A 19,989-nucleotide genomic window follows, 5' to 3' on the forward strand; every position below is an offset into this window, starting at 1 on the left:
CGCCGATGGTAAGAGCGCCACACAAAAGGGTTAGTCCGGTGAAATATTTCAGCCAGAGGATCATTTTGTGCTTTTCTTTCACAAATAGGTTATTTTTTTGTCAAATCGCCTATACAAGTAGACAATTCATGTCAAGCAAAAACTAACAATTACGAACTGCCTGATTTGATATCTCAGCCAATAACTGTAGCCGGCGAAGAAGGCGAAATTTCCCCATTTCCCATTTCTCATTTGAAACCCCTGATGCAACCGCAAGCCGCCCTAACCCACAACCGCCGCCGCCGGATCCTCAACACCACCCCACGCTCCCCGGCCTCCACTCCAGATGGCCACGCCGCCAGCGCAGCCCATGGAGACTAGCGCCGCCGTTACCACCACCACCGTCGACTCCCTCAAGGACGACAACATCGAGGAGATCCTGCTCCGCCTCCAGTCATCGGCGTCCCTCGCGCGCGCCGCGCTCTCCTCCAGCCGCTGGCGCCGCGTCGCCTCAAGCCCCGACTTCCTCCGCCGCTTCCGCGAGCGCCACCCCTCGCCGCCCCTCCTCGGCCTCTTCGTCTCCCAGGCGGATCGCGGCCAGCTCCCCGTCTTCCACCCGTCGGCCTCCGTCCGCTCCGACCGCGACCTCGCCGCCGCCGCGCGCGGGGGCGACTTCCTGCTCACCCGCCTCGGGCACGACCCGGCGTGGCGCCTCCGGGACTGCCGCAACGGCCGCCTCCTCCTCTGCAGAGGCGACTCCCTCTCCGTATACGACCCCGTCTCCCGCCAGCATGTCGCCGTGCGCCGTCCACCCAACGACATCCCCCCTGCTGCTGCTGTATCCGCAACGGAATACCTGGCGGACTGCTTGCTCGGCGGGCATGGGGAACCCATCCGCCTGGTCAGCGTGCAGCGGGACGGCCCAAGGTTGCGAGCCATGGAGTGCCGCTCCGGCACGGGCTGGCGCTGCCACCCGTGGGTGGGTGGCATCGATGTGGCCGCACTGCGTACGCCGGCAATGCCAGCTGCCGCGGCTGGGCTTATATTTTGGAGGCGTGACCAAAGCTCGTTGCTCCTCCTTGACACCAGCACCATGGCATTCTCCACGGTCCCTCTCCCAGCTCCACTGGTAGTCGTCTCAAAGAATCCGCTAAGGCCAGTGTACACCATAGGAGACACCGAGTGGCGTGTGTTGCCTTGTGATCATTGTCGGCAGAGCCACGCTGCAGGTGTGGCTACTCAAGACGAATCACACTGGCAGTGGCGGCAGTGCGTGGGAGTTGGAGAAGCAAGCTCAGAAATGCCAGTTCATCAGCCTCTACCCGACATTCCGTAGTATGAGTATGGTGTCTGCTGGACTAGCTCTTATTTACTCTAAGGGTACCAAGTATTCCCACTTTCTCATTGATCTCAACAACCTGAGCATCAAGGATAAGTTTCTTTGCCATCGTTCCATGGCTTACCCTTTCCAAATGGCATGGCCACCTGTTGGGTTTTTGCCTACTTCCACGCCTCAAACATCTGCTTGCCGAGGTATGTTACAGTTTCTTTGCCTGTAATCTGTTGTAGGTAACTTGCTGATGAGTGATGACCATGACTTCCATCAGGACTGTTACAATTGGGGCGCAGTTTCAATCACCACAATATATGATATCTAACTAAATTGAATTATAAGTTCACAATTACTAACTTTACTGCTTCCTGATCAAACTGAACTGACATTTACCACCATTTGACACTAGCAACTATTGTGATGAACTGAATCTTTTGATAGCAATTGAATTGTGAGTAAACTACTTGGTAACCATTTTCATCTTCTCACCATTTACAGATGCTGAAAAGCAACAGGAACAGGAAGCACCTTCTTCTAGTAGTAAGCGTAAGAGCAAGGATGAAACGTCAAGTGGTAAAGAAACAATGGGGCCTAGCATCTCCATAGCTTCTTTAGAGAATGAACCATCAGAGAAGAAATTTTGCTATGAGATTGGACAACATCTTAAATAAAAGGAGATTGTCACTTGCAAGCTTCAACGCCATGTGAGAAAAAAAAACCTCGCTATCGTTGACATGTGCAAGTTTGGAATAGGATAAACTTTGTATTTTGCACACAACAACTGAGAATTTTATTGACAAGCATGCATTTCTTTGTAGAGAAGCAGAGCCAATCCTTTAATGTGATTCTTAGTTTGCTAAAAGCATATGCATGTGCATTGTATGACATGAAGCAAACCGATATATCAACATTATGATAATAACACTTAGTCTTGTATAACATTTTTCTTACATGTGCACTGCAAGAATTTCTCGTGGAACCTACCTGAACTTGGTCTTATTGCACACACATTTCTCAACTAGAACAAGCTAACTCGTCAGTTCATATTTGTCTTTAGCCGTTAGTAATGATGTTCTGTTACTTTCAACAGTACTGGGTGATGTAGCTGATTGAGTTGGAGCGCCAAGTCTGCCGATCCCTCGTGTTGATCAAGACAATAAAGATCAGTTGTTATTTTCCGATCTCCTGTTCTGTTTGGTGTTCTGATTTTAGACTTGTGACGCCATGGCCTGTAAGGTGGCTTGCAGTACTCCCTCAGACCCAAATTAAGTGGCTCAGCCGTATAGTGTCTAGTACAAGTGTACTCCTGAGCTGCGACAATTAATTTGGCTCAGGTGTAACAAAGAATAGTGGTGTGTTTTTGGAGTTGTAAGAATGTTATAACCTGTTCTTCGTGCTGTTTATTTTGTACTAGTAATTCAATGTTGTCCTAGCAGTGAAGGTCTTCGACCTGAAATCATACTACTGTTTCCTGCAAAAGAGACTTTCAAAGGTAATCTAGAAATTGGTGGTTGCCCGAGAATAATTGTCTTAGACCTGAAACATATTTGCTCTGAACATTCATGCGATCTATAATGTGATTTGCATATCTTATATTTTCAATCCATGTAGAAAGCTTGGCAATGATGTCATTGAGAACGTTTTGCATGCCAGAGCGATCATGGGTTCAGTGTATGACGTGGACTAGATTTAATTGTGCGCCTTGGCGCACGATCCCGTAAAATATGAACCAAACCACAACTTATATAGCAGCGTAAATGAAAATATATTTTGTAGGATTTACAAAACGAATACACCGAAAAAGGATGGAAGACAAGTAAAACTTTGTTATCTATGTTGTTCAAAAGTACCAAGAATATTGTAACGAAGCTCGTGGACAGAAATGGATATGGCTCGGTCCATTAAGCTGACAAACATGCATGTCTTTGCGGGCTCCCTGACTCTCGCACTTGGTAAACGATTTAGAAACCGTCATATTGATCATGCATGAAAATAAGCTGGACTGCAAAATTTGATCTGTTGCAACGACAATATTTTGATGGCCGCTTGGCCTCAGCAAAGACATTCAGCATACCGTTGGCATCAATGTCAAAGCAGACACTACTCTGAGGAACACCCCTGAGTGCAGGTGGGATGCCGGAGAGCTTAAACTTGCCAAGTTTGTTGTTGTACCTGGTCCTTGTCATCTCAGCCTCAAACACCTGGATCAGCACACGGGGATGATTGTCGAGTATGTGGAAAAGACCTGCTCTTGTCCATCTTTGCATCCCTCGGGCACTTCTCAACACTTCTCAACAGGCTCCATGCACTTCTCGAAGAGGTCCATGTTGAGCTCCTCAAACCTGGACCTGGTGATGGTGGAGTAGTAATCAAATCCCTCAAAGGGTGAGTCGATTTCAACGGTAGTTTGGGTAGTGAAAAAAAGGGTCCTCTTCGCCCTCTCACATGTACGTTGCAGCTGAAATTTGAAAGAATTCACTGGTCCGGCCAGGATAAGTTGTATTAGATGTGCAAATAAAGTGGTCTTTCACATGATGGGTTGCACGACACCTACCAATGAAAACGAAAAGGAATTAGTGGGGGAACAGATGCAAATAGAAAGTGTTTGAATCAGGTTGTGTAAGACAAGGCTAATAGCTATACAAAGTAAACCTAGTTTCAATCATTAACTCTGTTGTAGCACAAAAGCTTAGCATAGTATCTTCGCAATATTATTTTTGGAAGCAAGAAAAGAACTATGAATAGCACATGTTAGCAGACAAAGCAAAGACAAGGCAATATGTTAAAAAAATAGCTGAAGTTCTCATTAAGTGTTATTCTCAACTATGGATCTTTAGTTCTCAACTAAATGCCAGAAGCTGGAGATTTTAAAGTATTTTAAATATCCTATCGATGCAAAGGAAGATGTGCTCATACCAAAAAAAACTAATCACGCTACATATAACCATTCCACTAACTATTGTAGAAACGCCATGTTTTGTTTCTATGCTTGTTTACCCATCAAAACGACCAGCATGTAGATATAAATTAAGTATCTTATTAGGTTGACGAATAATATATTAAGAAGTGGAATGTAATTATTACTTTGATGTCACTACTGTGTAGTAAAAAGCAACCAAATTAGAGAGAAAACTGTGCATGGAGGATGGTATTGTACCAGATGCTTGCTTTGGAATAGTGTTTTGTTTCTCTGCTTGTTTACCCATCAAAACGACCAGTATGTACATCTAAATTAAGTATCTTATTAGGTTGACGAACAATTAAGAAGTGGAATGTAATTATTACTTTGATGTCACTACTGTGTAGTAAAAAACAACCAAATTAGAGAGAAAACTGTGCATGGAGGATGGTACCAGATGCTTGCATTGGAATAGTGCATCATTGACACGTGCCCAGGGATTTACGGAAGACAATCATTTTAAATTTCACTTACTTTCTACAATTTTCTTATGATCTATCATGTTTCAGATAAAAAATCTACACAGAGAGTCTCGGTCAAGATTTACAGGTCAGATTAGTAACAATTCACCGAACAAGCTAATCCAAACGAACGCATTAAATAATTTGACATGGAAAAGATTAGTAGATCTAAAAAAAATTGGGAAACCGAGATACCTGATCGGAAGATGCTATTGCATGAGAATGACTGGTTGCTGAGTATGGAATTTAACACCATTTTCTATAGTAATATTACATGTTGCTTCCAAGGGCGAATATAATTGTATCTCCTAGTGTGATTCTTATTATATATACTTCTAACCTTCGGCTCAACATGACTAGTTGCTAAGTAAGGAATTATGGATTTTACTGCAATGAGAAGAATTCAGAGTGGCTACCAGAAATTTCTCTTATTCGGTTGTAGCAAGTCTTGGAGTTTGACCTGGCAATGTTCCACACGCGAATAATTCCTTGGTTGCTTTTCATTGTCTTTTCCTTCTCATGCTTTCCACTACGGGGCAGGGAATGAGCAGTGAGCTGCGACTTTTATTGTATTTCTACTAATAAAGATCGTAGAATGTAGGACTAAGTGAAAGAATTTCTACGCAAAATTGTTCTGTGAAATAACTGAATGTAAATTCATATGCATCTGATGCCACAACCAAGTTGATGCATCTGATGCCACAACCAAGTTGATGCATCTGATGCCACAACCAAGTTGATGCATCTGAAACTGCTATCTGAATAGTAATACCTGGGCATTGCCAGGACACTTGCTTTGTTGGGTAGTTATTTATTTGGTTGCCACAATCGATGCATCTGAAACTGATGCACAATCATAGTTATTTATACAGCAAGGGCGTTGTTGTAAGTATGCTATGTCAAGAAAGAGAGATACTTACAACAACGCCTTTGCTCTCCATGCTTTTCATCGTACAGTTAGTTAAAAATTCACCACCAATTGGAGAAGTTGCAACAAACTGGCAAAAGAAAAGAAGTTAGCCAATGATAGAAAAAAAGGATTCAGAAGAGGCAAGGCAATCGCGGTGTCAGCATATACCAGGGACCATATAATACAACTTGACATCTTAATTTATCAAACGTTGTAGCAGCTTGGCATAAATAAATTTTCAAGTGAAATCTACAAAGTAAAAATGGGAAAATCACTATTAGATACGAGGCAAGTACACCCGACAGCCGAATCAATAGTTATGTTAAGATACTGGAAGGACTGCTGTTATTCAACATGTAAAGAGGATATGAATAAGTTTCAGCTCGGACATTACCAAATTTTCTTTTACAACATCTTAGCACCATTATCCATCCTCAATACATTCAACATAAATCATCGATTCGCTCATCAAGATGCAGTGCAGCTATGCATTTCATATTGCTGAAAAGTACCAGGTTCATCCAAATAGATTACTCGACAGTAATTTGTGCACACATATTCTAAACGCCCCTGCCCTGTTCTTGATCAACACAACAAACAACTGCACTTATCTGGTACTTCTCAAGGCATCGAGAGGCCTGTACAAGGGCTTCAAATCTGAGAAATATTATCTGATGAACTATGAATAGCACATGTTAGCAGACAAAGCAAAGACAAGGCAATATGTTAAAAAAATAGCTGAAGTTCTCATTAAGTGTTATTCTCAACTATGGATCTTTAGTTCTCAACTAAATGCCGGAAGTCTGGAGATTTTAAAGTATTTTAAATATCCTATCGATGCAAAGGAAGATGTGCTCATACCAAAAAAAACTAATCACGCTACATATAACCATTCCACTAACTATTGTAGAAACGCCATGTTTTGTTTCTATGCTTGTTTACCCATCAAAACGACCAGCATGTAGATATAAATTAAGTATCTTATTAGGTTGACGAATAATATATTAAGAAGTGGAATGTAATTATTACTTTGATGTCACTACTGTGTAGTAAAAAGCAACCAAATTAGAGAGAAAACTGTGCATGGAGGATGGTATTGTACCAGATGCTTGCTTTGGAATAGTGTTTTGTTTCTCTGCTTGTTTACCCATCAAAACGACCAGTATGTACATCTAAATTAAGTATCTTATTAGGTTGACGAACAATTAAGAAGTGGAATGTAATTATTACTTTGATGTCACTACTGTGTAGTAAAAAACAACCAAATTAGAGAGAAAACTGTGCATGGAGGATGGTACCAGATGCTTGCATTGGAATAGTGCATCATTGACACGTGCCCAGGGATTTACAGAAGACAATCATTTTAAATTTCACTTACTTTCTACAATTTTCTTATGATCTATCATGTTTCAGATAAAAAATCTACACAGAGAGTCTCGGTCAAGATTTACAGGTCAGATTAGTAACAATTCACCGAACAAGCTAATCCAAACGAACGCATTAAATAATTTGACATGGAAAAGATCAGTAGATCTAAAAAAATTGGGAAACCGAGATACCTGATCGGAAGATGCTATTGCATGAGAATGACTGGTTGCTGAGTATGGAATTTAACACCATTTTCTATAGTAATATTACATGTTGCTTCCAAGGGCGAATATAATTGTATCTCCTAGTGTGATTCTTATTATATATACTTCTAACCTTCGGCTCAACATGATCTGGTTGCTAAGTAAGGAATTATGGATTTTACTGCAATGAGAAGAATTCAGAGTGGCTACCAGAAATTTCTCTTATTCGGTTGTAGCAAGTCTTGGAGTTTGACCTGGCAATGTTCCACACGCGAATAATTCCTTGGTTGCTTTTCATTGTCTTTTCCTTCTCATGCTTTCCACTACAGGGCAGGGAATGAGCAGTGAGCTGCGACTTTTATTGTATTTCTACTAATAAAGATCGTAGAATGTAGGACTAAGTGAAAGAATTTCTACGCAAAATTGTTCTGTGAAATAACTGAATGTAAATTCATAGCTCGAGGAGGAAGGCAGGCATAAACCCCCCCGCGCATTGCGGCGGAAGAGCGAGCAAAGTTGCTGATCATGTATTCAACACTACTTCCACTTTAATTAAGTTAGACATCATTAGTCTTCAAAATCTTAAGAAAAAATTAGTGCGCCCTAGTTGCCATGATAGTCCAAGGACCACATGTATAAAAATCAACAAACCATGCATAGCATAAAAAATTGCATTTCAAATAAAGAAATGGGTACTAAAAACCCCAGCAACACCCCCATGCTCCCGTTTTTTCAGAAAATTTGAAGAATATATTTCTAAAATTATGGAAAAAAGCACCCATACATGTACTCATTCTGAGCATTTCAGCGAAAAATTTGTTCTATTGTAAGCTGGAAAAATTAATTTCTAACAAAAATGTAAGTTTTCTATCCCTATATACAACCACAAATTGGTTTTTCCTGTAGTAGAATAGATGTCCTAATAGGATTCCTAGTAAAGCAGCTACATCATTTCCAAATATATTTCCACTACTACATATAAAGAATGTAGCAGAATAGATATCCCAGTACGAATTCACTCTAACGAGTCTGCTCTTTCCCAAAAGATATGATTCTTTTACATTATGATAGGTAAATTTTTCTCCACCACAAGCATACTATCATTACATCTCTCTATTAGTGCCATTTTAACCAACCAATTATATTATAGAAGAGCACATAGGACAACCTTTTGCAAATAATTCAGTGTCTAGAAAAAATTGTTCGAATATTCCTAAGATTTGGATGAAATAACTAAAGAATGTTTAAACCAAGGAAGTTTTACCTGACCACATAAAGCATATCAAAAAGGAACATATCCAAGATAAAGATACCATTTAAATGTAGAAAAAGGAGCTAAGATATGAGTATTTATCACATTCAAATTTCGCCCAGAAAATGAACACTATTCGGGTCATTTTTTTTTTTACTTTATTCATATAAATTATCTGCATGGGCATCAGATCAGAAGCTCATGATGATTTAGGAATACATATTATGATGTAGTACCTCGGTAATTAGGTCAGACAATATTATGATGTAGTACCTCAGTAATCAGGTCAAACAACTATCAATCAGCTCTTCCCTGAGGATTTCCATCTTGTTCGTCACACATAGCCTGCAAATTGCAAGATACAATTAGCAATGAGCATCGCAGTCTTGGACAAATGTTTTATCTTTCTTAACATAGACCACGGATAACATAACTTTTCCTCCATATGGGCGGAGCCACTATCTTTAAAAAAATAGAGGAAGCCTCACATCAACTCAAGTTGCAACCACGTCAGCTCAGCTATTGGTAGATTGCTCTTTCTCATGAATAATGCAGCTACCTCCAAAAATCAATACGTTGATGAACAATAAAAAAATGTTGTTGATTGAAAGGGGTTACCCATAAGGCTGGAGCTAGTACACGCAGGCGTAGTAGATCCGACAAGTTTGCCTGAGGAAATCGATAGGGTGCTCTCCTAATTTCCTTGCTAGCTGAAGGGGATCAGACAAGACCAGCCACTCCTCGCATGAGTGTGAGCTTATCGCGGGACTGCATCAGAAGTTCAGAACAGCCGGATGACGACGCACGCAGCGCCATGGGCCATGGCGCTTCAGCAGCAGAGCTGACACTGGAGCTCCTCCACACAGGACGAGACAGGACGACACCAGCAACAGCGGAAGCACCAAATCAAGACTTCACAGCTAGAATCAGAAGCCCCATCCGTCATGGCCGATGCGGATAGAAAAACAGACTGGAAATCCAAGATCCGCGAATAGCGCCATGGCGACCGCGCCCCAGTCCGGGGCCGAACCAGGAGCTGCCTTGGTGACGATCTCCCAGGGAGGCTTCATCTCCCATCGGGTGTGCGTCCACCCCGCACGCGGCTCGGGGAACTGGTCGACGTGTTCCGCTCCATGACCGCCAACCTCCCCTGATCTACACCGGTGGAAAGGCGAGAGATCGAGATCGGAACGGGGGTACCATACCTCATGGGAGATTGTCACGGGATTGGAAGAGGAGGTGCAGGAGGGGATTGGGGAGGAGGTGCTCGGGAGGGATTGGCGGCCGGCGAGGCGGGAGCGCCAGAGGCATCTCATGCGGAGGCGCGCCGAAGAAAGCAGGCAGCGGCGATGGGAGGAGGCGCGGTTGGGATCGACTTGGGGGCGGATGAGGTGCGACTGGGGGAGGAGGAGGCCAGCCGATCGGGAGCCGCGCCTCCTCCTCCGCCGCCGTCGCCGTCGCGGCCGCCATGGGGACGAGGGGGTCGGATGGCTGGTTTCCCTGGAGCCTGCGGGCGCGGAGCGGGTGCGCGGAGGGCGGGCGCGGAGCGGAGGCGGCGGCTGGAGGAAGGGGAGACGGGCGAGAGATCGGGCCGAGCGGGCCTTTTCACGACCCATGGATAAAAAGTGGGTCTGTGGGAGGGCCTCAGCGCCCTGAACGGAACGACGGCTGAGATCGCGCCACGTCAGCTCGATCGGACGGCCCAAAATCCAAAGCGCTGTGAGAGCTCCATGGGGGTGCAGCAATCATACCGTGAGATGCATACTAGTATTTGAATGCGAATATGAGAGCAGGCTTTTGGCTTTCGAGACTCCTTGACCCCAAATGGTGAACGAGAAGGTCCACGTCCCTCACCTAAACGATGTATTTAGGGCCAGTGCTAGGCGTAGCATCAGCCTGTTTGACATTTTTTTCCTGCGTATCTAACTTTATTAGAGATGCAACATAGTTTTGCAAAACTTGCCTATGAACCTCTAAAAACTTGTGGCGTGTAGCAAAAAATGATGTAAGATTTTGGACACACAAATGTTGCAATAAGAAACAGTGTATGCAATAGATCCTCATTTGTTTGCTGCAAAACGTTAAAATATCTATGTGTTTGCAACAAAAAAAAGTGCATATAATAAATGTACCTAACGTAGACATCATCGCACAAACATATTTGCAACATTGGAAAATCCTTTTGTACATAAGCACAAAAATCATTGTAGCACTCTTCCCGTGCTTACACAATAAAAACAATAGACTCGAAAGTTTGTGAAACGAACTTTGCAACATCATGCAGACCTTAAAAAATACTTACCTCCAACGTTGACAAATAGAGGCACCGCCAACACCGATTCGAGCTCGCTGGCCACGAGTCCACCATGGCAGGGGCCCATCGCATGTAGATTGAGTGTCGATATGTTGGCGGGTCGTCATCTTCTCAAGCAGGGGCGGAGCTACGTTGGGGGCGACCTGGGCCGTGGCCCGCCCAGACTTTGGACAATCTTCGTTATATTTGTTGGGCTGGCCCAAAAAAGGTTTTGTTTCTGAAAAAATAAGGGCTTCTGTGTAGCCTGGCCCGCCCACAATTCTTGCTACAGCTCCGCCACTGTTCTCAAGGTCAGGCGGCGTGTGTGGAGCTCCCCGCCCATGGTATCCATGACGACCTAATCCATGGCGTCCATGGCATGGTGTAGGCCGCCCGGGTGGGAAAACAGAAATATCCAGATGCAGTTGTGATGCATAGAAGTGCTACAGTACATGTCTTGCCCATCCGCCCGGCCACTGCTAGTTTTGTATCACAGGTTGGGAAATTAAGGCGTGATCGGAGTAATTGGTCGAAACCGAGATGGTCTTTACATGAGATAGGTTGCCAGTTGTGTTTTCGGGAGTTACGGACCCTGTTTGTTTTGGAAACAATTGCCTATAGAGAAGCCCTATCATTAGCAGATGATCTAAATGTGAGGAAGGCTAGTATCGGCTCTGATTGCCAAGGGATCATTCGTGACATATTAGACAGTTTGGGAGGTGCTAATGCATCTATTGTGAAAGCAATTAACGACTACACTGCTAGTTTTGAAGCTGTTTGTTTTATTCATGAAGGTAGGCAACATATTGTAGAGGCTCATAAGTCATAATTTAGCCAGGGCTCCTACTTCTCTAGAGTCGTGTGGCATTTGTGGTTGTTAGACCCTTCCAAATTTTGTACCGATCCCTGTATCAATGTCCAACATTATCTATCAATAAACTGGGACAGTTTATCTTAAAAAACAAATTTGAAACATACATCTCTGAGTTTAAAAGATGGAACGTTACATGTAATTTTTTTATAAATGATGATTTCTAAACTAGCGCCTCTTCCCATGTGCTCTGGATCTTATGTGCTTCTAGTACTCCAAGTGCAATAATACGTTGAGTACATTTCTGAAGAAAATATGCTGCACCTACACAATTTGTCTCCACCTTGTCACAACTAATTTTGAATAGGCCATCGGTTGGGCCTATTAGCACTATCAACAGATGTCTCCCGACACAAAAAACACTTTGTCCAAGAAGACTTTGCGGATTGGTGGCGGGATCCAGCCCAATTAGACACTTCATGTCAAACAAAAACTACAATTACGAACTGCCTGAGAGCAAGTACAATAAATTCTAGTTAACTGGCTACAAGGATTAAAATAACATATTTGTATCTAGTTGGAGGAGAGACAAGAGGAGAGAGAATGTAAGGGAGCTCTTATGCAAGAGCTAGCTCTTCTAGGCAAATTGTGTGAATGAAATGTGGGTCATTCATTGAAAAAGTAGTACATTTTTGTAGCCAACTATTGTACATGTTGACTACATGCTGATTATAGATGACGTAACATCATGCAGCCAACAACCGGGTAAGAGCAAGTACAATAGAGTCCAGTCAGCTGACTATAAGACATTAAATAATATATTTTAGATGAGTTGGAGGAGAGAGAAGAGGAGAGAGAAGGGAGGTGGGCTACTATCGATAGCAAACTCTTACGCGTGCTCCTAGGCACTCATGAGAGTGAAAGGTGGGCCATATATTAGTAAAGTACTACATTCTTATAGCCAACTATTGTACATGTTAGCTATATGGTGACTACAAATGATATGACATCTTGTTATAGCCAACAGTTGGCTATACTATTGGAATTGCTCTAAGTAAGTTGCTCTGATTTGATATCTCAGCCAATAACCGTCGCCGGCGAAGAAGAAGAAATTTCCCCATTTCCCATTTCCCATTTGAAACTCCTGGTGCAACCGCAAGCCGCCGTAAATCACAACCACCGCCGCCGGATCCTCAACTTCTCCACCACCCCACGCTCCACGGCCTCCACTCCAGATGGCCACGCCGCCAGCGCAGCCCATGGAGACTAGCGCCGCCGTCACCACCACCACCGTCGACTCCCTCAAGGACGACAACATCGAGGAGATCCTGCTCCGCCTCCATTCAGCGGCGTCCCTTGCACGCGCCGCGCTCTGCTCCAGCCGCTGGCGCCGCATCGCCTCAAGCCCGGACTTCCTCCGCCGCTTCCGCGAGCGCCAACCCTCGCCGCCCCTCCTCGGCCTCTTCGTCTCGCAGGCGGATCGCGGCCAGCTCCCCGTCTTCCACCCGTCGGCCTCCGTCCGCGCCGACCGCGACCTCGCCGCCGCCACGCGCGGGGGCGACTTCCTGCTCACCCGCCTCGGTCACGACCCGGCGTGGCGCCTCCGGGACTGCCGCAACGGCCGCCTCCTCCTCTGCAGAGGCCACTCCCTCTCCGTATACGACCCCGTCTCCCGCCAGCATCTCGCCGTGCGCCGTCCACCCAACGACATTCCCCCTGCTGTACCCACAACAGAATACCTGGCGGACTGCTTGCTCGGCGGGCACGGGGAACCCATCCGCGTGGTCAGCGTGCAGCGGGACGGCCCAAGGTTGCGAGCCATGGAGTACCGCTCCGGCACGGCCTGGCGCTGCCACCCGTGGGTGGATCACATCGATGTGGCCACACTGCGTACGCCCGCAATGCCAGCTGCCGCGGCCGGGCTTATATTCTGGAGGCGTGACCAAAGCTCCTCGCTCCTCCTTGACACCAGCACCATGGCATTCTCCACGGTCCCTCCCCCAGCTCCACTCGTAGTTGTCTCAAAGAATCCGATGAGGCTGCGGCCAGTGTACACCATAGGAGATACCGAGGCCGGCGTGTGCTGCCTTGTGGCCATTGTTGGTAGAGCCACGCTGCAGGTGTGGCTACTCAAGAAGAATCACACTTGCAGTGGCGGCAGTGCGTGGGAGTTGGAGAAGCAAGCTCAGAAAGGCCAGTTCATCAGCATCTACCCGACATTCCGTAGTATGAGTATGGTGTCTGCTGGACTAGCTCTTATTTACTCTAAGGGTACCAAGTATTCTCACTTTATCATTGATCTCAACAACCTGAGCATCAAGGATAAGTTTCTTTGCCATCGTTCCATGGCTTACCCTTTCCAAATGACATGGCCACCTGCTGGTTTTGTGCCTACTTCCACGCCTCAAACATCTGCTTGCCGAGGTATGTTACAGTTTCTTTGCCTGTAATCTGTTCTGTTGTAGGTAACTTGCTGATGAGTGATGACCATGACTTCCATCAGGACTGTTGCCCTTGGGGTCACAGTTTCAATCACCAAAACATATGATATCTAACTAAATTGAATTGTACTAAGTTCACAATTACTAACTTTACTGCTTCCTGATCAAACTGAACTGACATTTGCCACCATTTGACACTAGCAACCATTGTGATAAACTGAATCTTTTGATAGCAATTGAATTGTGAGTAAACTACTTGGTAACCATTTTCATCTTCTCACCATTTACAGATGCTGAAAAGCAACAGGAACAGGAAGCACCTTCTTCTAGTAGTAAGCGTAAGAGCAAGGATGATGAAACGTCAAGTGGTAAAGAAACAATGGGGCCTAGCATCCCCATAGCTTCTTTAGAGAATGAACCATCAGAGAAGAAAGTTTGCTATGAGAATGGACCAACATCTTAAATAAAGGGGATCGACACTTGCACGCTTCAACGCCTTGTGAGAAAAAAAAACCCTTGCTACCATTGATATCTGCAAGTTTGGAATAGGTTAAACTTTGTACTTTGCGCACAACAACTGAGAATTTTATTGACAAACATACATTTCATTGTAGAGAAACAGAGCCAATATTTTAATGTGATGCTTAGTTTGCTAAAAAATACATATGGAGAAAGACGGCTTACTGGCTAGCACATGAGGTGGTGTGCTAGGCAGCCCAAGTTCAAGCCTCGCCACTGTCTTAATAAAATACCATGGTGGTTCCTCCCACCATTGGTCTCAATTTTAAAAAAGCATATGCATGTGCATTGTATGACATGAAACAAACCGATATATCAAATTAAGATAATAACACTTAGTCTTGTACTACCTCTGTCCATAAATAGACGTCTTGTACTACCTCTGTCCAGATTTAGACAAATCTTAGGCATCTATTTATGGACGGAGGGAGTATAACATTTTTCTTACATATGCATTGCAAGAATTTCTCGTGGAACCTACCTGAACTTGGTGTCATTGCACACACTCTGCTCAAGTAGAACAAGCTAACTTGTCAGTTCATATTTGTCTAGCCGTACTCATGATGTTTTGTTACTTTCAACAGTACTGGGTGATGTAGCGATTGAGTTGGAGCTTCAAGTCTGCCGACCCCTCGTGTTGATCAAGACAATAAATATCAGTTGTTATTTTCCGATCTCCTGTTCTGTTTGGTGTTCCGATTTTAGACTTGTGACGCAATGGTCTGTAAGGTGGCTTGTAGTACTCCCTCAGGCCCAAATAAAGTGGCTCAGCCGTATAGTATGTCTAGTACAAGTGTACTCTTGAGCTGTGACAATTAATTTGGCTCAGGAGTAACAAAGAATAGTGGTTTGTTTTCGGAGTTGTAAGAACGTTATAACCTGTTCTTTGTGTTGTTTATTTTGTACTAGTAATTCAATGTTGTCCTAGCAGTGAAGGTGTTTCCTGCAAAAGAGACTTTCAAAGGTAATCTAGAAATTGGTGGTTGCCTGAGAATAATTGTCTTAGACCTGAAACATATTTGCTCTGAACATTCATGCGATCTATAATGTGATTTGCATATCTTATATTTTCAATCCCTGTAGAAAGCTTGGCAATGATGTCATTGAGAACGTTATGCATGCCAGAGCGATCATGGGTTCAGTGTATAACGTGGATGCATGCTACAGTATTTGAATGGGAATATGAGAGCAGGCTTTTGGCTTTCGAGACTCGTTGACCCCAAATGGTGAACTAGAAGGTCCACTTCCCTCACCTGAACATCCCTCACCTGAACGATTTATTTAGGGTAAGTGCTAGGCGTAGCATCAGCCTGTTTGACTTTTTTCCCTGTGTATCTAACTTTATTAGAGATGCAACATAGTTTTGCAAAACTTCCCTATTAATCTCTAAAAACTTGTGGCGTGTAGCAAAAAATGATGCAAGATTTTGGAAACAAATGTAGCAATAAGGAACAGTGTATGCAATAGATCCTCATCTGTTTGCTGCAAAACGTAAATATGTATGTGTTCGCAACAACAACAACAAAAACGTGCATCTAATAAATGTACCTAACATAGCCATCATCGCACAAACATATTTGCAACATTGGAGAATTCTTTTGTGCCTAAGCACAAGAATCATTGTAGCACTTTTCCCGTGCTTACACAATAAAAACAATATTCTCTTGCAACATCATGTAGACCTTAAAAAAAATACTTACCTCCAACGTTGACCATAGAGGCACCACCAACGCCGATTCGAGCTCGCCGGCCACGAGTCCACCATGGCAAGGGCCCATCGCATGTAGATTGAGTGCCGATATGTTGGCGGGTCGTCATCTTCTCAACGTCAGGCGGCGTGTGTGGAGCTCGCCGCCCATGGTATCCATGACGACCTCGTCCATGGCGTCCATGGCATGGTGTAGGCCGCCGGGTGAGAAAACCGAAACATCCAGCTGCAGTTGTGATGCCTAGAAGTGCTACAGTACATGTCTTGCCCATCCGTCTAGCCACTTCTACTTATGTATCTCAGGCTAGGAAATTAAGGCGTGATCGGAGTAATTGGTCGAAACCGAGATGGTCTTTACATGAGACAGGTTGCAGTTGTGTTTTCGGGAGTTACGGATCCTGTTTGTTTTGGAAACAATTGCTAGTACAGACCCTATCATTAGCAGATGATCTAAATGTGAGGAAGGCTAGTATCGGCTCTGATTGCCAAGGGATCCTTCGTGACATATTAGACAGCCTGGGAGGTGCTAATGCAGCTATTGTGAAAGCAATTAACGACTATACTACTAGTTTTGAAGCTGTTTGTTTTATTCATGAAGGTAGGCAACATATTGCAGAGGCTCATAACTTAGCCAGGGCTCCTACTTCTCTAGAGCCGTGCGCCATTTGTGGTTGTTAGACCCTTCCAAAAAAAAATTCCAATCCTTGTATCAATGTCGAACATTATCTATCAATAAAGCGGAGCAGTTTATCTAAAAAAAACAAATTTGAAACATACATCTCTGAGTTTGAAAGATGGAACATTACATGTATTTTTTTTTATAAATGATGATTTCTAAACTATCGCCTCTTCCCATGTGCTCTGGATCTTATGTGCTTCTAGTACTCCAAGTGCAACAATACGTTGAGTACATTTCTGAAGAAAAAATGTTGCACCTATACAATATGTCTCTACCTTGCCACAACTAACTTTGAATATGCCATCAGTTGGGCCTATTACCACTATCAACCGATGTTGCATCTCTTGACACAAAAAAACACTTTGCCCAAGAAGACTTTGAGGATTGGTGGTGGGAGGTAGCTGCATCCAAGGGTACCTCGACATTGATCATGCTTGTTGCATGGTAGCTTTGAAACAACTGACATGTCGATGTATTCAACAATGCACAGCCAAACATCCCTATCCTAATCAGCATGATAAAGACGGAGGCCTATTCATAGGCGAGGGTGGGAGCAATATATTAGGATTGAGCATGTTGGTGTCTCAGGTTACTAGCACTTAGATGTCTCGTTGTAATCTTGGGGTGTTGGCCCATTCTAGGTCTTGCATATAAACCTTGATATTTATCAATGCATCAAGACACAAAGCTTTGTATTTTCTCTTCTTTCTTTTTTATATGTGCTTTTCCAGAACTTCCATAGAGATGTTTTGAGGTGAGGAGTACCTAGAGTGCCCAAGCTTGTAACTAGATAGCGCATGTTCTCCTTGTTCCCACCAGTGGTCTGTTCTATTTGGTTCGAACGTAATACCATGGTGTTCAACAAAAAGACCAAGACAGTGATTGAGTTGATTATGATAGCACATGTTCTACTAAAGAATAATTAATAATTGTTTTTTAATCTCAATTTACAAAAAAGGGGTGTAGTAAATGGTTGCAGGAAAAGCAAATAAAGCAGTAAAAACATTATATGAAAAGGGTTAGAACTTTATAAGACAAAATGTTCTCAGGGATTATTGGATCCACCACTAGCACCAGGACTCATGTTAATCAAGATGAAATATGCTTTCAAGCATGTAGTATGTGGGAGAGCTCCGTAATAAGATGCACCCAGAAAGCCATCGGTCATCGTATCTCTAAATAACCACAACATCTAGCCTTCTCCGGCCACATATGGACTAGTGCTATTAAGGGGTAAACCCCATGGTCATTGATATGAGTTTTATGAATCCCTCTTATCCCCCTTATCCATTTGTCAAAGCATCGATACAATAATGTTACTTCTCGCCGTTCGCTTTACCACACTTCAAAGAGTAGTTCCCTCTCAAGACCAATAGGCAATATTACATGGTGCACAACATCTAATAACAAGAGAGAAAACTAACACACATTAATACTTAAAAATATAAATCATCTTAGATTCATCTCATATTCATGCTAGGGTTTCTTCATCTCCCAAAGAACTAATAAGACTACTCACACATTGAGATAATCAAGAACATCATCATAATATTGTGGAATGAATGAGAGGAATGGAACGAATTCGAATACAAATCCACAATAGCAATCAAGATTACAACTATGGTTGGAGAATGATGGTGATGACGGTGCAGCGGTTGATGATGATGAAGGGGATGATGCCTTGTCCTCCGATGATCCACGTAGCAGCCCGGATCTTGTCTTCTCCAAAGTTCCTTCTTGAGATCTGATCTGGGGTGGCGTTTCTCGCTTTCGCGGAGCTGTGTGTGTCTGATCTCCGATCCGTCTGAGGGAGGTGAAAGTATTTGACGAGGCGGTGCTCCTGGCAGGTGGTACGGGCGGACGGTACAGGCGGGCTCTGCCCGTACCGATGCTTGTTAAACTCCCTGGAAGATGTCCTCGACTTTTCCTTTCGCCCAGGCGCTTTATTAAGTGCAAAAATGATTTCTATCACATCAAAGTACCAGAAAATAACAGTTTTTATATTTCATGATTGACTTATTATTTTAGAATCCTATGTAGACAAGCATAAAAGGACGCGGTAGCGCGGTGAAATACAAAAATCTTATCACTACTTGATGATAATTTAATGAAATAGTAATGCAAAAACATGCTAAAAATGCACTCATCACGGGACTGCATCATGTCAATCAGTCTATACGTCTTCCTTATTCTCGCGTCGTGGCAGAGATACCTCCAAAGGCGATAGCAGTCGTCAAGACTGGCACGGGATGCTGAGACAGTCTGCCCCAGCCAAGCTTGAATATCACACCTTATTGTTTTGAACTGCTTGGAATGGTCGGCGTCGGAAGAGCCCATGCAGGCAAAGGGGATGGGCGTGGGAGTTTGCGGTGTCAGCAACGGTGCTCGCTCTGCCTTGCTACTCCCCTTCATCATTAGCACCATTGCATAGCCAACCGTGACACTGGGTTAGGAATCTAGAAGTCGGTGCTCGAAGAACAAGAAGGCGCGTGCAAAGTTTAGAGTTGACATGCCCCTTTGTTTCTGTATATTGCATTCAATCCGCTAGCTTCAAGAACATCGAGAATGCCATCCCAAAGCAGCTTGAGAGGCACTAGATCTTTGGCAGGAGACCAGGAGTTAGCATAAATTGTTGCTGCGAGTGGTAAGGAAAAATAGAAAAAGAGAAGTATCTGGGTTGGGTTGGGTTTGTGATACTTAAAATATCAACATCTAATTGAGAAGCAAAATTTCTCGTATCCAAATCAATAAAGGTGGCTTAATATTTACAATGCCGACAAAAAGCATGCAAGTAGAGGACCAGGAAAACTCTGCACCTATTAGGTTGGAAATTTATCATGTTCAAATTCTGCTGACCAAGGCACAAAACATGAAAGAAACTGCATCAATCACATGTGGGGGCAAAATCAAATCAAAACATGTCACAACCCAAAGAGAACTGAAACATCACCCTTTTTCTGTTGGAGAGAAACGGGGGAGGGTACATGCGAACATTGGAAATCTTCACGACTGATCGTTAAATACATTAACTATTTAAACATGGTAGTTGTAACAAAGCAACACATTTGCCCTT

General features: G+C 43.8%; 1 protein-coding gene and 1 long non-coding RNA gene across 2 annotated transcripts; both read left to right on the forward strand.

Annotated features, from left to right (window-relative positions):
* The first annotated feature begins 965 nt into the window (after positions 1 to 965).
* On the forward strand, positions 966 to 2,898 carry LOC124698334. Its single transcript, XR_007000935.1, has 3 exons — positions 966 to 1,512; positions 1,811 to 2,016; positions 2,403 to 2,898. It is a non-coding gene; the product is annotated as an uncharacterized LOC124698334 (long non-coding RNA).
* Positions 2,899 to 13,423: 10,525 nt separating this feature from the next.
* LOC124698335 lies at positions 13,424 to 15,459 on the forward strand. The gene is made up of 3 exons (XM_047230823.1): positions 13,424 to 13,993; positions 14,301 to 14,509; positions 15,114 to 15,459. The coding sequence occupies exons 1-2, from the start codon at positions 13,471 to 13,473 to the stop codon at positions 14,471 to 14,473; spliced, it is 696 nt and encodes a 231-aa protein (XP_047086779.1). The 5' UTR covers positions 13,424 to 13,470; the 3' UTR covers positions 14,474 to 14,509; positions 15,114 to 15,459.
* Positions 15,460 to 19,989: the final 4,530 nt, after the last annotated feature.

The sequence above is a fragment of the Lolium rigidum genome, chromosome 3 (assembly GCF_022539505.1).
Source record: "Lolium rigidum isolate FL_2022 chromosome 3, APGP_CSIRO_Lrig_0.1, whole genome shotgun sequence".
NCBI classification, from domain to species: domain Eukaryota; kingdom Viridiplantae; phylum Streptophyta; class Magnoliopsida; order Poales; family Poaceae; genus Lolium; species Lolium rigidum.

Bases quoted from the DNA above. Each gene is read 5' to 3' on its own strand.
- LOC124698335 (XM_047230823.1), top strand. From the start codon at position 13,471: ATGCCAGCTGCCGCGGCCGGGCTTATATTCTGGAGGCGTGACCAAAGC. The intron at 13,994-14,300 runs GTATGTTACAGT...CACCATTTACAG, and splicing joins TCAAACATCTGCTTGCCGAG to ATGCTGAAAAGCAACAGGAA.